This window comes from Nannospalax galili, unplaced genomic scaffold, assembly GCF_000622305.1.
Source record: "Nannospalax galili isolate Female #2095 unplaced genomic scaffold, S.galili_v1.0 scaffold346, whole genome shotgun sequence".
NCBI lineage: Eukaryota > Metazoa > Chordata > Mammalia > Rodentia > Spalacidae > Nannospalax > Nannospalax galili.
The window spans coordinates 9,206,855-9,222,262 of record NW_008357637.1 but is presented as its reverse complement, the minus strand read 5'-3'; the positions used below and the strand labels follow the sequence as shown (position 1 = coordinate 9,222,262).

At 37.4% G+C, this 15,408-nt stretch overlaps 1 protein-coding gene across 1 annotated transcript in view; it reads left to right on the top strand.

Moving 5' to 3' along the window:
• The window catches only part of Sestd1 (SEC14 and spectrin domain containing 1), a 72,146-nt gene extending 62,817 nt beyond the window's left edge, over nt 1-9,329 (top strand). The window contains exons 13-17 of the mRNA XM_008855344.3: nt 919-1,000; nt 1,926-2,048; nt 2,785-2,976; nt 5,314-5,435; nt 8,174-9,329. Coding sequence (XP_008853566.1) covers nt 919-1,000; nt 1,926-2,048; nt 2,785-2,976; nt 5,314-5,435; nt 8,174-8,303 — 649 coding nt within the window. The 3' untranslated portion in view covers nt 8,304-9,329. The remainder of the gene's footprint in view (nt 1-918; nt 1,001-1,925; nt 2,049-2,784; nt 2,977-5,313; nt 5,436-8,173) is intronic.
• Nucleotides 9,330-15,408: the final 6,079 nt, after the last annotated feature.

Here is a 15,408-nt window from a genome sequence, read left to right as displayed (position 1 = left end):
CCCATTCTGTGGGTTTTCTGTTCACTTCCCTGGTTGCCTCCTTTGATGTACAGAAGCTTTTTAGTTTAATGAGATCCCATTTGTTACTTCTTGCTCTTGTTTCCTGAGCAGTTGATGTCCAGTTTAGAAAATCCTTTCCTACACCTATGTCTTGTAGGTTTTCCCAATGTTTTCTTCTAACAGTTTCAGAGTTTCAGGCTTTACATTGAGGTCTTTGATATTTCTGATATGTGGGGCTGCATCAGAATCCCCTTCCTACCTCTCAGTCATGGAATTGCATGGGAATGGAAGACATGATCAAAGCTGAGTTAGTCTGAGACACTATTAAAGTGTAATCTGTATGTTATCCATGCAGACCACAGTGAGATTAGGAAGTGCTCTGCACTGTGTTTCTCCCCACCCAAAATCAGTGGGGGTTTTTTCCCCTTTAAATAGGTGTAGTTTTTTTTTCAATTTTTTAAATTAATATAGGTGTAGTTTTAAATTTTTTTAATTTAATATTATTCCAGACAATGTAATTTGATGAAAAGTATTAATTTTTAAAAATTTCCATGGAACGTCATTTCTGAAGTTTGATATTTTTATCTTTGAAACTTGTTTAATGAACACTGGCAATGGAGGTGTCTTTGGGTTTTAGTGTACCGTTGCATTTATGCTTTGCTTCAATATTTTACAGAATCCATGCTATCCTCCAGAGAGTTTGTCATTCAGTGTCATTCAGGTATTTTGAGGTCTTGATGTAACATAGATAATAGATTAGATATTCCTAAATTTCTTACAAGTCAATGCAAAATAGTTGCAGTCTTCATAGTGTAGGACTCAGTATTTTAGTATACTGTTGAACATGTGTGCCAGATCATGGTGTTATATACTTCTAAAGGCAAAATCATAAGCTAAATCTGTGTTTGGCTCCATTAGATGTGAAGACATGGTAGATGTGCGAAGATTGAAGATGCTTCAGATGGTACAGTTGTTTAAATGTGAAGAAGATGCTGCCCAGGTAAGGACCAGACAGCAAATATATTTCTTTAGGAGATTAAATTCATTCATGTAACTATAATAAAATGGACTTCTCGTGGTGCTAAGAAAATACATTTGTTAAACAAGGATATCAATTCTCCTGTAAAGAATAAAGTTTGGTATTCCATCTGGTTTACCGATCTAATTTTGACCCATCCCCTCAGAGAAATCCTTTATTGAGTTAGAGATTGAGGGTATTTATTATTTTTTATTGTTGACTGTGCTGTCAGTTACATTACAGAAGAAAGATACATGACTTTCCAACTCATAATAAAATTTTCAGTGCTTCATAAGCAATTTGATGTTACCATGTTTTCGGTATCATAAAATTATTTCATCTTAATGTAGAATTTATCATTTTAAGTAGCAATAAATCTATAATGAAAACCCAATAGATCTCTATTATAGATGTACATGATCTTGTATTATGTGATACTAGTTTTTAAAGATTTTATTTTTTTCTTTATGTGATCTTGTGTGGGGGCTGGGGTGTACTTGTGAGTGCAGTTGTCCACAGAGGCCAGAAGAGGGCTTTTGATTCCCTAAAGCTTGAGTGATGGGCCATTGTGAGCCACCCAACATGGGTGCCAGGAACTGAACTTGGAGCCTCTGGAAGGGACAGCAAATGCTCTTAACTGATGTACCATCTCTCCAGCCCCAGGTTTTTAAACACCAGGTACTTCTCTTCAGTGGGTCTTGCCTTTAGATTTAAGACCAAAGTTTGAGGAGTAGGAGAGCTTGTTAATTCAAATAACATAGCATTGAATGAATAAGCTACTGAACACAAAGGTTATAATTAAAGAGTTATTACTAATCAAATAAGAGTCGTTGTTGCATAAACGTGATTGTTTTAACACATGTAAAGAATTATGACTCTAGCCTTATCGTCCTGTGTTTTCATTTAGGCAGTAGAATGGCTAAGTGAACTTCTGGATGCTCTGCTTAAGACCCACATCAGATTGGGTGATGATGCTCAGGAAACAAAGGTTTTACTGGAAAAGCATAGGAAATTTGTTGATGTTGCACAGGTACAGAGCTGATTATCTTCTTTTTTTACAAGCTCAGTGTTTGAGTAGCTTTCTACATGATTATAATATAACTTACCTTTCAAGTCCAAGAAGGTTAGTTTTTTTACTCCAGAAATAGCACAGAACTAAGAAAATGCTGGCTGGTGCACCAGAACTAGACTGTGTAAACTCAAGAGGGATTGTTCCCTTGAGTATAGGTTCTGTATGCTCCCTTTGCTTTATATTGTGTATTATGGTATTGTATAGGCTGTCCAATAGTTCATTCACCGAAGTTAATATAAAATACTTGAAAATATCAGCAAATTAGAAACAATGCTCTCTGTATCTCACTAGTGTTGGCAAAATAATACAGAATTGTTTTGCTGTCAAGAATGTCTTCATGTATTTTCCCTAATAATTGAGTTCACATTATAATATTTTAGTTTCCTGTATAGAATATAAAATGCCTAAATTAACCTATTACTTGGGTAATCAGAGAATTGACATTCTTTTTGGCCAGTGGAATTTAGCAACCTCAGATGTGGCACACAGACTACAAATAGAAGCTTAAAGGGGAAGAAAGTTAGCCCCTAACTAAAAACACTGCTTCCCTGTTGTTGGCTGTGCATGCAGGTGACTACTAGTGCCACTGCATCCGTGCGGCGTTGGTTTTCACTAGTGTCACTTGCTTCCCCGCCTTCTGCTCCTTTTTGTAAAATGCTTGTATTATATTTGGCATTTATGTTTTCCTTTCTAGAGTACCTACGACTATGGTAGACAGTTGCTGCAGGCCACAGTTGTGCTATGCCAGTCTTTGCGCTGCAGTTCACGGTCCTCAGGGGACACACTTCCTCGACTGAACAGAGTGTGGAAACAGTTTACAATAGCATCTGAAGAGAGAGTGCACAGGTTGGAAATGGCTATCGCATTTCACTCAAATGCTGAAAAGGTTTGTTTTTTTGTGAAAAAGTAATCTCCATGATATTTATTACAAATGTTTAAAACATTAATAGTGTCATTATATGATTAATCTATTTGTTAAAATTCATATTAGTTCTTTTGTTAAAATTTCCTCAAATATAGCATGCTTTCGTGGAGTGTTCAAACCCAGTTTCCTTAGTTGACCCCAATGCTGGAGAACTTCTTTGGCAAGCTGGCAAGGGTTCTTGCTTCCCCCTCCTCTCCCACCAAGCTTATGCCCAGGCTTCTCTCTGTCCACTCCTGTCACCTTGTCAGTCTCTTTCATTGTGCCAGGAAAAGAAACTGTTTTGGCAACTATTTATACATTAATTGTCACCAATTTTTGAAAAGTTATTTTGTGATTTCATAATTTAAGATAAAGGCTGGCTAGCCAAAATAATGAAAATAAGAATAAAAATAAAATCTTTGTTCCAAGATTATTTTTAATTTTTTAAAATTATTTTTATTTTTATGTGTCTGAGTGTTTTACCTGCATGTATGTATGTATACCTGTGTCATGCAGTACCCACAAATCTAGAAAAGGACATCAGATCCCTAGGAACTGGAATTACAAGTGGTTGTTAGCCACCATGTGGATGCTGAGAATCAAACCCAGGTTTGAGCCAGTGCTTTTAACCTCTGAACCATCTCATCAGCCCCAACCCCAAGATTATTTTTAAACGTTCATTCTAGAATTTATTTTTCCGTAATGTTAAGCCATTAAGCCTAGAAACCAATAATAAAAATAATAGTGTTACATAGGCAAAATTTAATAGAACTTTTTTTTCTTACTCTTCACAGTAGAAATATACATAACCCAAGCTTTACATTTCCATTTTAAAGGGGAACTGTATTAGGTAGTTAATTTCGTGTTGGCGTCTTAATGGTAGGAGTATATCTACAGGGATATTAAATATGCTGTAATATGTGGAAAGCCTAAGTAATATTAGGACAGAACAGATGTTATAAGGAACCCCAGGAATTAAGCAGTTTCATATTCTGAAGTGCAGCTGTTGGAAGGTGGCCATAGTTAATTCTCTCATCTGCTCACTGAACTTTGCAGATTATTGTTTTGGTTAAAATGGGCCCAGAGACCCAAGTATGGTGGTACATACCTGTAATCACAGTATTCTGGGAAGCTAAAGTAGGTAACTAAAGTGCAAGGCTAGCCTGGGCTATATAGAGACTGTCTCAAACAACAAACAAACAGAATGATGATGATGAAAGTGTAGAAGGAGGCTTGACTGTTCATCTACTGATTATTTCAGTGAAGGTTTTCATTATTATGAAATATGCTACTGATTCAGAAAAGTGTACAGCCATTAAATGCTGTACCTGATGAAACTGCAGAGCGAGTATACCATGTAACTGATGCAGGGTCCTGAAGCCCTCCTCCTGTCTTGGGTCACAAGACCCTACCTCCATCAAAAGGCAAATTGGTTGAATTTCTCACACCACTAATAACATTTAGGAGACTTTTTTTGATGTAAGGATATTTTAAAATGTAGAAATCTTTAGAAGACTATGTAAGAATAAATAATAGTTAATCGATTTTAAATAGAAAATTAGTGTTTCTTTTTTTGCTCTGCAGCCTTTGTTTATGCTGATTTATTTTGCTGTGCAAACCTATGTAAAGTCATTTGTTACCTTGTATTATATTCCTTTTGACTATTTTATTTTGTACCAGTAAGCATAAATATAGCCATAACTACAAGCAAATTACATAGCATAGTAACTGAGAAAAATCTAATTTAAATCTTGAATTTTTTAATAAATGAATGAAATATCATCAAAGTTGGTAGAGCTGCTTGTATTTGAGTTATAAGCAGTGACATCAGATCAGTTATTAAAGTGTCTAGCTAAATCTTCACATCTGTGATGATTGTAGACTCTGTGTTAGTGTTTATTTATATTTTCTTTGAGTTTTGAAGTCTGTAAGCTCCTTAAGAATAGTCTTTGTCTCATTCATATCCCATGCTCATAAATAAATATCCAATTAAATATTTAATAAATGGTTACCTAGTGAGCTAGACACTTTCTTAAGCTTAAGTTGAACTAATTTCCCAAACAGTATTCTGTTAATTATTTTTTCCTAGAAATCATAGACTTTTCCCATTTTGATTATACATTGCTAGTAGGGAAATGTACTCATTTTGTGATTAGAATTTCTTGAGCTGACTCTACCAGCATGGACCAGTCTTGTAAATGATGCATATGAAGATGCTGACAGTAAAACCCAAAGCACCTTTGTCAGCTTACTAAATTTGCATGGACTTAATTTCCTTTCCATGTTTCTTGATTGGTGTCACTCTTTTATTTGCTGCAGATTTTGCAAGACTGTCCAGAAGAGCCTGAAGCTATTAATGATGAGGAGCAATTTGAGGAAATCGAAGCAGTTGGGAAATCACTTTTGGATAGACTAACTGTTCCTGTAGTTTATCCTGATGGGTATGGTGCATGTTCTTCTAATTTTCTTTTTCATTTGGTGAGGTTTTAAAGTGAATTCATTAAGAGAATAAAAATCTCTTCTTTGGAAAGCCAAGTAAACTGACTTTGGTTCCCATTTTCAATTTCTACGATAAATCCATGTAACATGAAAAGAAATCCAAATTCAGCTGTTGGCAGCAGTGACAGTTGGCGTTTGCTAACATCCAGTTTGTTTCTTGACAACCTGTAGGAGGAGGATGATTGCTGATTAGTTTGAGACCTAGCCTTAGCCATGAGGACAGGGAATTGTGTGCCTTTGGAACTCATTCAGGAAGGGGAGATTCAGAGAAAGGACTGGGCCTTAGTGAGCATATAACATAAGCCAATCAGCTTCCATTCTTCACCTTTATTGCTGATGATAAATAGTTGCAGGCCAGCATGGATTGCTCCTGATTTAGAACTGAAGAAACTGAGGCTCAGAAAGATTGAGTAATTGGACCAGGACTTCATGGTTTCTAGGTGTTGGTGTTAGGGTATAATCTCAGGTCCCTCTACCTCCAAACCCTCTACTTTTCAATAGATTCTAAGGCATCCTAGTTTTATTCATATGGAAAGTTATTGATCCTAGTCCCCACGTTCCTTTCTATTTCAAATGGTTGATGATAAGAATTTCAGATGATCTGATACAAAATCCACAAGCCAAAAAAAGAATCAAGAGCTACTTCCCTAAAGATCTGGGCCTTCTCAGTGAGAGTTACTAAGAGGTAATCCACCAGGTGTTTCATTCAAACAGAAAAACCAAGCTGTCATATAGAAGTACAGGCATCCTTATTTTGTGGTAATGTGATGGAAAAGAAGCTAGAGGCTGGTGTCTTAGCTCCTCTTTTTACCCTCCAGCAGTGACTTTATCTCTCTGTATCTCATCTGACCATAGGGTGAGATAATTGTGCTTTTTCGAGCCATGGAGTGGGGGAATCCCTTGAGCCAAATATAGGGAAAGTATTTAGATCTGAGACAAAAGAGCCTCTCTGCTGCTGTGTCATAAACTTCCAATGAGTATTTGGAATTCATATTGAAAAGATACGATTTTATTCTCTTAGAAGAACATTATTTTCATGGTCTATGGTCTATATTGAACTAATCTTTAGTGATTCTTTATTTTAAAATTATTTGTCCTTTTTATTTTTTGTGTATGAGTGTATTGCCTTCATGTATGTAAGTGCACCTGTGTCATACAATGCCCATGGAGGTCAGAAGAGGGCATCACATATACCTAAATGGTTGTTAGCCACCATGTGGGTGCTGGGAATCAGTCTTAACCAGTGCGCCATCTCTCCAGCCTATGTAGTGATTCTTGAACTATCAGAAGTAGCCTGATGTCATATTATATATCTTCAGCAAAAGAGAATAAAGCTCATCTAGTAACAGGGTTGGGGGAGATGCTAGTTCTGTGCTGGGAACCCCTTCCCCAGTCCTAGGTTCCACCTCCCTCCTTCACAGCCAGGCTCTGTGGTACTAAGGCCACCTTGGGATCGTCTCTCCCTGATACTGTTGCTTGGATTGTTTTTCCTGTGTGCCATAGCTCATTTCCTTATCCTTTTGGGACAGAAGAATAAGAATTGTATAATCAGTTGCACAACCACCTACTTTTAGTAATTGAAATTATTCTATTTTATATTCATATCAAATTACATAAAAATTAGATATTTTTGTTAAATATATCTCCAACTATCTCAAGTATGTTTTCCATTGAGTCTGCTAATGGTGTGGGAAGTCTGTGTGGCAGATTATTCAGATTTCTGTATTCCTCCATTAAAAGAAAAGGATGGTCTCTCTGGATTCAGTGTTTAAAGATTCAGTTCAGTTCCTGATTTGGTACCTGGGATACGGCTCAGTATTAGAGTACTTGCCTCGTTTGCTCAAGCCCTTGGTTCCAGCTCCAGTGTCAGAAGCAAAACATAAAAGAAAGGCAAATCTTAATTTTTCTGTTGTGTGACCATAATTAAACCATGTAGCTTTTATGGCTTGTTTTCTGACCTAAGACATTAAGAGGTTAACCAGATGATTTTCAAGAGTGCTTCTAGTTCTAAAAGATTTTGTGACTGAATACAGTATCTTTGAAAGTAATATAAAATTAAAAGACTTTCTTAATCTATTCTACTAAACATGCCTTAATATTAAAAGCACTAATTCCTTGCCCGCTATGTCTGACAGTTGACATACACAGCCCCCAAATCCAAATCCATGTGCAAGTTGTATGTTTCTGTGTGCTTGCAGACCCAGATCTAAAAAACAGAACATCTTCCGTGCTGTATGTTTTAGTTTATTGAGATTATCATAATTGCATTTAGTATGACATGTATCCCTAATACAGTTTACCTTGGTTAATGTGTTTTATACCATTTAAAAATATTTTTCCTAGCCCATTATTGATCAGAGATAAACAGTGTGGTCTGCAAATGAAGTTGTTGAGTTTTTTTCTGAGTTTGTTTTGCTTTTTTGAGACAGTGTCTCATACTATAGCCAGGCTGGCCTAGAACTCACTGTGTATGCCAGACTGGCTTGGAACTCACAGCAGTCCTCCTGCCTTGCTGGGGTTACAAATGGGAGCCACTGTGACTGGCCTAGAATAAACTAGTTTCTGTTCATGGGCCATAGTACGTAGACTCTTTTTATGATAATATTTGCTTCCTTTTGCGTCCATTACAGTTGAATGAATTTATATTAATCTGTGTGTTTTCTATGTGTTCTGATTTTAGAACTGAACAGTATTTTGGGAGTCCAAGTGATATGGCTTCTACTGCAGAACACATCAGAGACAGGATGAAACTAGTCAGTCTCAAAAGGCAGCAGCTGAGGCACCCCGAAATGGTAACCACGGAGAGCTAATGTCCTCAGCTCCCACAGATCTGCAGCCTCAGCTCATAAGACACATTTCACAGCAGGATAAACCTCACTTCTTCCCACAACATGTCTCTCTCTAAATGCTAACACGTCTCTCCACTATGAAGTCATAATCACTTAACATGCTTTGAGACTATAGACTCCAGGTATCTATTTTAAAGAAAGAACTGTAAACATTGCACTGAATACTTGCTTTCAAGCTTTACCTGACTTGTCAGTTTGTGGATGAACAACTGATAATAAGCTTTGAATGGTGCTCATATGAGTTTGGGAATTCTCTTTAAAAACATGGTTGCCCTTCTTCCCCAGGTAATGTAGTATATTTAGACCATAATGAAACTGTTAGTAGATAGTGGTGTCTTCAGAATTTTACTTTGTAATTCTTTGAAATTGATTATTTTTAATGTGTCCATATAGAGAAAACCTTTCAGATCTTTGATATATTCGTTGAAAGACATTTTCCTATTTGTATCATAATGTGTTAAAAGTTGTTTGTGCTTAATAAAGGTCTTCTTTAAACATTTTATTTAATTTGGTAGTTATATCCTACTTCCAAACATGAATAACTTACTAAAAAGGGCATTCTTAGGATTCTGAGGATGGTTTAATAATTTGTTTTGATGGCGGTTGCATGTATTTTAGCCAGGAATTTCATATGTATGCATGTGTATATAATAAATAAGCATGTTTTATCAACAAAAATAATTGTGAAGAACATTTTAGGTCTTTAAAAATGTAATAATGGAGTACTATTTTTAATTTTTCTCTTGAAAAAATACTATTCAAATTACTAATTACCCTGAAGATATTTTGCTTTGGGAGAGGAGGGCTGAGGAAGAAGGCATGCATAATTATTTCAGTGTAATACTTTATATCACAGTCATTATTCTGGAACTAAAGCAGAAACTGTTAATAATATTTAATATCATGACACTAGAGGCAAATCATTCTGAAGAGGTTTAATCACAAAACTGTACAGATTCTTTAGAAATAAAATTTGTCATAAAATGATAGTGCTTTTATGTTTGTATTAAGTTTAAGTTATAAAATGTATATAATTTAACATTCGTGTTAACTTTTATTTCAGAAAATGTTTTTAATGGTTAAAAATAACTGGGCTTGATCAGTACAAAATTATGCAAAATTATGGTTTATTTTTGTGGTCTGCAAATGTGGTCATGTATCCAGTCATGCCAAAGCCTCCAGCTTCTCCAGCCTTCTTCACTGCGTGTCTGAGAGAAGTCCATGTCCATAGTCTGTACGTGCTCATCACTCGCTTGTGGGCACCTTGCAGTCCAGTCTTACACTTCACTCTAATGAAATTGTTTCTCTGAGAGTCAGCAGCAGTCTTCTAGTTACAGGATGGAATGTTTTTGTTCTCAGTCCACATTGCCTCCCTTTCACTGTTCCTTGCTAGCGCTTACTCTGCTGTTTCCCAAACAGTGTCTCCTCCTTCCCCCGAAGATACTATCCTCTGCCATAATTGTGAGTGTAGCTATGTAACTCGTCAGATCTGTCCTCAGAAAGCGCTGGTTCTTTAAGCACCTTGTCCCTAGGGCTTTCATTCAAAGCTGTATCCTGTGTCACACGTCTGAGCTGAAATGCATGGCTTTTCTTGTTACTTTCAACTGCTACCTGTTTCCACCTATGTGAAGGAGTTATCATATGCCTTGCCTTTCTCCTCCGGGAGTAGTTTTGATTAATGGTGCCAGAATGTCTGCAAAGTTCCAATGGCTTCTGTGTCTTAGGCTGCCACTGCCTCTGAGACCATCCAGGAAGGTCTTTCTATACTTGACAATCCTCATTCAGGGTTTTCCTCCTCTGAGGAGGAGCTACTATGACTCTTCCTTTAGTCTCCATGATGGTGCTAACCCTTTACTGCTGTAGCATAAGGTCTTTTGAGGGGCTGAACTTTGCCCTACTTGTGCCTAGGTATTTTCTCATGTGTAACATCCTCATTTTTATTCCTGCATTCTATTGTAAGCATTATTAATAATCTCTCTGGCACTGGAGTCTGAAGAGTGCTTTAAACATCTGTATTTCCTAAAGTTGGGACTGACTTTTATAAGGAAGCCATTTGACATTTTAGAAACTTAGGCATAGAGCTCCTTTTGAGATTAATTTCTTATATTCACTATCTATTTCTTTTAGAGTTTCAAAGACATGAGAGTGTTTTCATTAAGAGGACCTGATTTGTTAGTAATTATGCTATCAACTCCTGAGCTCATAGTTGTCAAATGAGTTAATAACAGCAATACCTTAAACTCTCTTTCTCACAAAAAGTAAAACCTAGAAATGCCATTTATAATGTGAGTAGTGCACATTAAGCTAGATGCACTTTTACAACATGAGCATGTTGCTCTTCAGCGGCAGACGTGCTGCTGCTTCCTGTATGTGTGTCTGTACGTACACAGACGAGCTATGAATGCAAACCCAACAGTGAGCTGTGCATGGTGCTGCACATCTTTAGTTCGCACACTCCGGAGGTAGAAGCAGGTGGATCGCTGTGAGACTGAGACCAGTCTAGTCTAGTAGCAACTTCAGGCCAACTGGGGTTACAGGGAGACCCTGTTTCAGAAAAAAAACAAATGAAAACTGAAAGAAACCAAGAAACCCCTGCAGTGCCCTAATGTGGCTTTTCTTTTGTGGTCATGGTTCACTTAGAAGACACTTGAAGGCAGTGACTTCAGTTTGTTTGAAATCTTAGGCCTTCAATGGGTCAGCGTTTATAGATAATTGGCCTCTAAATATAACTTAAAAGAAATCCCTTTTGAACTGGTTTCGTGCCACAGCCACCTGCTTTACTTCAGTTCTTCCTAGGGAACAACTGATGTGTTGGCTGGGCAACTTTTGTTGGGTTGTGTTTGGTTAGTTGGTGTGGGGACCTAAAGGCCCCACCTTGCATAGGTCCGAGAGGAAGTTAATGGGGGCGTGGCCTGGCTTGCTTTGTCAGTAGAGCATGAGACTCTTAATCTCAGGGTCGTGGGTTTGTGCCCCACATTGGGCGCCAGTTGCTGGGGGTTCAAACCAGTGACCCCTGGCGCAGTGATGATTGGGGATGAGTAAGCACGCTGTTCACCAGCCCACGCCGCCCCCAGTACCAGGGACACTCAGAGGCGACGGGGAGTCTAGTCAAGCAGGGACTCATTAATTGCAGGTGTTACAGTGCTTATAAAGGCACCTGGAAATCCCCACCACAGGGTGTATCTTAAGGATGGTCACGCGCTGATCATGGCGCTGATCATGCATTCCTCAGCAGTGTGGAAGTATTCTTCAGACTTTCAAAGCAAGCCAGGCCATGCCCCCAGTAACTTCCTCTCGGATCTATGCAAGGTGAGGCCTTTAGGTCCCCACATGTTTCCCCACAAGTTGGTCTGATTTGTTCTTTGTTGTTTGGTTTTTTTGCCTGGCATATTTGTTCCTGTGTAAACTCAGTATATAATGGCAGTGCCGTCTTTTCTCAGTACATGTCTAACTCAGCAGAGCTGTACTACAAAGATAATAACTCCACTTTTGATCATCTGGGTTATTCCCAATTCTTATTGTTTTGACCTTATTCTACATGGGCAGCTCATTGGTGATACTGGTGAAATTACTCAACCTGCTAGGTAGTATTCAGTGCTGGATACAAAGACTGAATGAACCTCTCACTATATAGGGATTTGAATTGGCTTCTGGATGTTACCCAGTCTTAATGTGCTTGACACTTCATCACTTTGTCAGTTGGTGTGTGGTCTGCTGTGAGTTTGGTAGTGCTAACAGTGCTTTTCTAGTAGCACTAAGGAAATCATATTCTCTTATCAAAATCCATTGTACACAATGGTATGATTGTTGGGTAGGTGAATGTATGCCATTGTATAGTATACATTGACAGAAATAATTCAGGATTCTCATATACTGTAAGAACCTGCCAGAGATTGGGTGTTAACTGTGAATGTCTCACACCCTGCCCAAAGAAGAGAGCCATAGTAAAAAGCTTTATGGCTACTGAAACCTAAACATATAGCTGACAAAGTGCTGTAGATCTTACATCTTTAAAGAAGGCCCAGACAGAAACAAGCACTAGCAAATAGATCACAGTCTTGACAAGGCATGTAAGATGTTGCTGTTTTTGCTTAAGCACCCAAAGGAAGAGCGCTCTAAGATTAAATTATAGTCTGAATATAGCCAGTTAACCTAATTGGCAAACTTAACAGAGTTAACTTTCAGTTCTAGAAATATGTTCAGTTGAAAGTAGAAAATATTTTTTCTAATATATAGACCAACAAGTACCTTGGTGAAACAAAATGAGTTAACATTTAACATTTCTTGACTTCACTGTGTACTCCAGAAAAATCTAGGCTTGGCTAAAAGCACAAATAATGGCAAGAATAGTAGTAGAAAGATTCTAAATCTAAATTGAGAACTACAATGACTAGAATGAAAACTGTCTGGAATTTAACTACTTAGCTTTAAAATCTGAATCTACCATTTACTGTGTCTTTGGGATATATATATGTATACATATATGTGTGTGTATATATATATATGTGAGTAGCTCTGAGTCAATATATCAATGAGTATGTATCAGTGAATATCTCTGAGACTCTAAAATCTGAAATAGACAAGTCAGATCAATTAATTTCAATAATGAAATGTAAGAATGTACAAAAGTATTGAAAACTGAAGTGGCATACAGAGTGGAAGGTCTCATTGCTATCATCTTTTTGGAGTAGAAAATAAAGTATTTCTTAATCTTGCTTAGTCTCAAGTGACATGCAGGGAATGTTGGAGAGGACACACTATTTATGGCTACACCCTCAGCTCCAGCTTCCCTTCACTTCTGTCCCCATTCCACTAGTGTATAAGGAAATGTACATTCAGAATTATATACCAGAATTACTGAGGGTGGAGCTGGTGACCTCATCAGTATGTAATAAAGCTTTAAAGCTGACAAATTTCCTATGTTATGGGAAGATGGTAGAACAGTGGGGTGGAAGACAAGGGACAAGTACCATCTATGATGAGCTTGAGAGGGTACGAGACAGCTCCATTAAGTCACACAAGCAAAAAAAAAAATTGGCGTGTATATTGAGAAAGCAACAAGCTGTCATAACGAGCATAAATCAAGAATATTTATAGCATCTCCCAATACTGAAGCAAAAAGCAGCACTTGTGATCACCATTAGTGTGGGGTTTGGGTTTGGTTAGAGAAAAGCCATCTTGGCAAACTCAGGTATGTTCTGCTAACAAAAACTGGCCCTGTAACAAGACTGAGAGGATCCCATGACAGAACATGAGTCCATTGAAGCGATTGTGAGTATGACTCAACCTTGTAGCAGTAGTTTGCAGCAAATGTGAAAGCTTGAGAATAAACACTAGTCCTTGGCCTTCAAGGAAAGCAGAACCTGTGCTAGGACGTGGAGAACTTCAAGATCAAAAGCAAGCTAGCACTGTAACTATTATGAAAGCCCCTGAGTAGAGGTCTTAAAGAATGAAGATGATTTTTGTAAGACCTCTTCATGAGGTAAATGCAGTATCTGACTTCTATATGTAATGATACAGGAATTCTCAGCATATAACTAAAAATAGTTGCTAACTGCTGAGTTGTGAAGGATTTTAACTAAGACACATGGAACATTATTTCTGATGGGGCTGTTTGCGTTTTGAAGCTGGTTTCTAGTGAATCTCAAGAAGTATTTACAAGTTAAATGCCATGTCTTCAGGGTGTCCAGTAAGACTCTCAGTTTGAGCCTCTGGAGGGTAAGATTCCTGAACACCAGGGACAGAGACCTTTCTCTCTACAGAATCAAGCCTCACATCCCCCTGGTTCTGTTTTAGTTTAGAAGATGGGAGACAAACCATTCTTACACTTGCTTTTTTCCTTAAGAATGTCTCTTCATTTTTCTCACATGTTATTCTTCGCAGCCAGCAGAGTTGCTCAGAATATTCCATCAAAGATGTAGGTTTTCAAAGATGTGAAAGGATCAAAATGATATGTGGGTGATTTTGAACCAGAGTAGATTTGGGAACTGACTGCTTACCTCACACTCTGGAATATCCTTTTACAAGCCCCTGAGAGAAACTTAACTTTCTAAATTGGTACTTAGAAGAATTTAGTGGTTATACTATTAAAAGAAGGGATTTTTTTTGGTAATTGTTGAGCCTTTTGTTTCCCAATGTTTTATTATAGGTTTTTTGAAATGTGCAAAAGTTTAAGATAATTTTATAGTATCTTCACCACCTTGATGGTAACTGTTTGCCTTATCTCATGCCCATCTATCCACCCGTTCACCAGTCCATATTATTTTTTGATGTATTTCAAATTACAGAAATCTACACACTTTCTTGTGAATACTTTAGCATAGCTATCATTAATAAAAGTTCAGTATTTGCTTACATTTTCCTTTTGGTATAAAACTAGTATAGAATTTAAATACAGAGGACATTCACACTCAAATGTGTATTTGTAAAAACAGTGCTATCAAGAGGAAAACTTGCCACTCTAGAAAGTTCCCACATGTCCCTTCCAGTTAATTGCTGTGAGTGCAATGACAGCTGCTGTTCTTTTCTCTAAGTTAGATTTTTCCTGTTAGAACTCACTATAACTAATATCACACCTTTGCTCTCTTCAACAGAGCTTCTTCACTGCCATTCTATTTGGGAGGTTTGTCCATGGAGCTGAGTATATTGCTGATCCATTCTTGTTTTTTTGCCCAGTAATGTCCCATTCATTGTATATCAATACTTGTTCACCCAGTTTCCTGTGGGCTATCTGGGCTGTTCCAGGAATGGCAATTATGAACAGAGCTGCTATGGTCATTCCTAGGAAAAGAAAGTCTGTGTGAATGTAGGTTTTTGTTTGCTCATAGATAAATACTTAGGATTCAAATTGTTGAATCATGGGGTAGTGTTAAAAGAAGCTACCATAGTTTTTTTCCAGTGTGGTTGCTTTTTTCCTGGAATTTGACATTTTGGATGTATAGAAAGGTGTAAACTATTTTTCTGATCACCATGTTGAAATAAGTAAGTAGGCTTGGAGTAGAAGTTACATCACTCATGATTAAATATGATAGTTGATATTTGAGGAAAGCAAAGGGGTCTGTCTGCC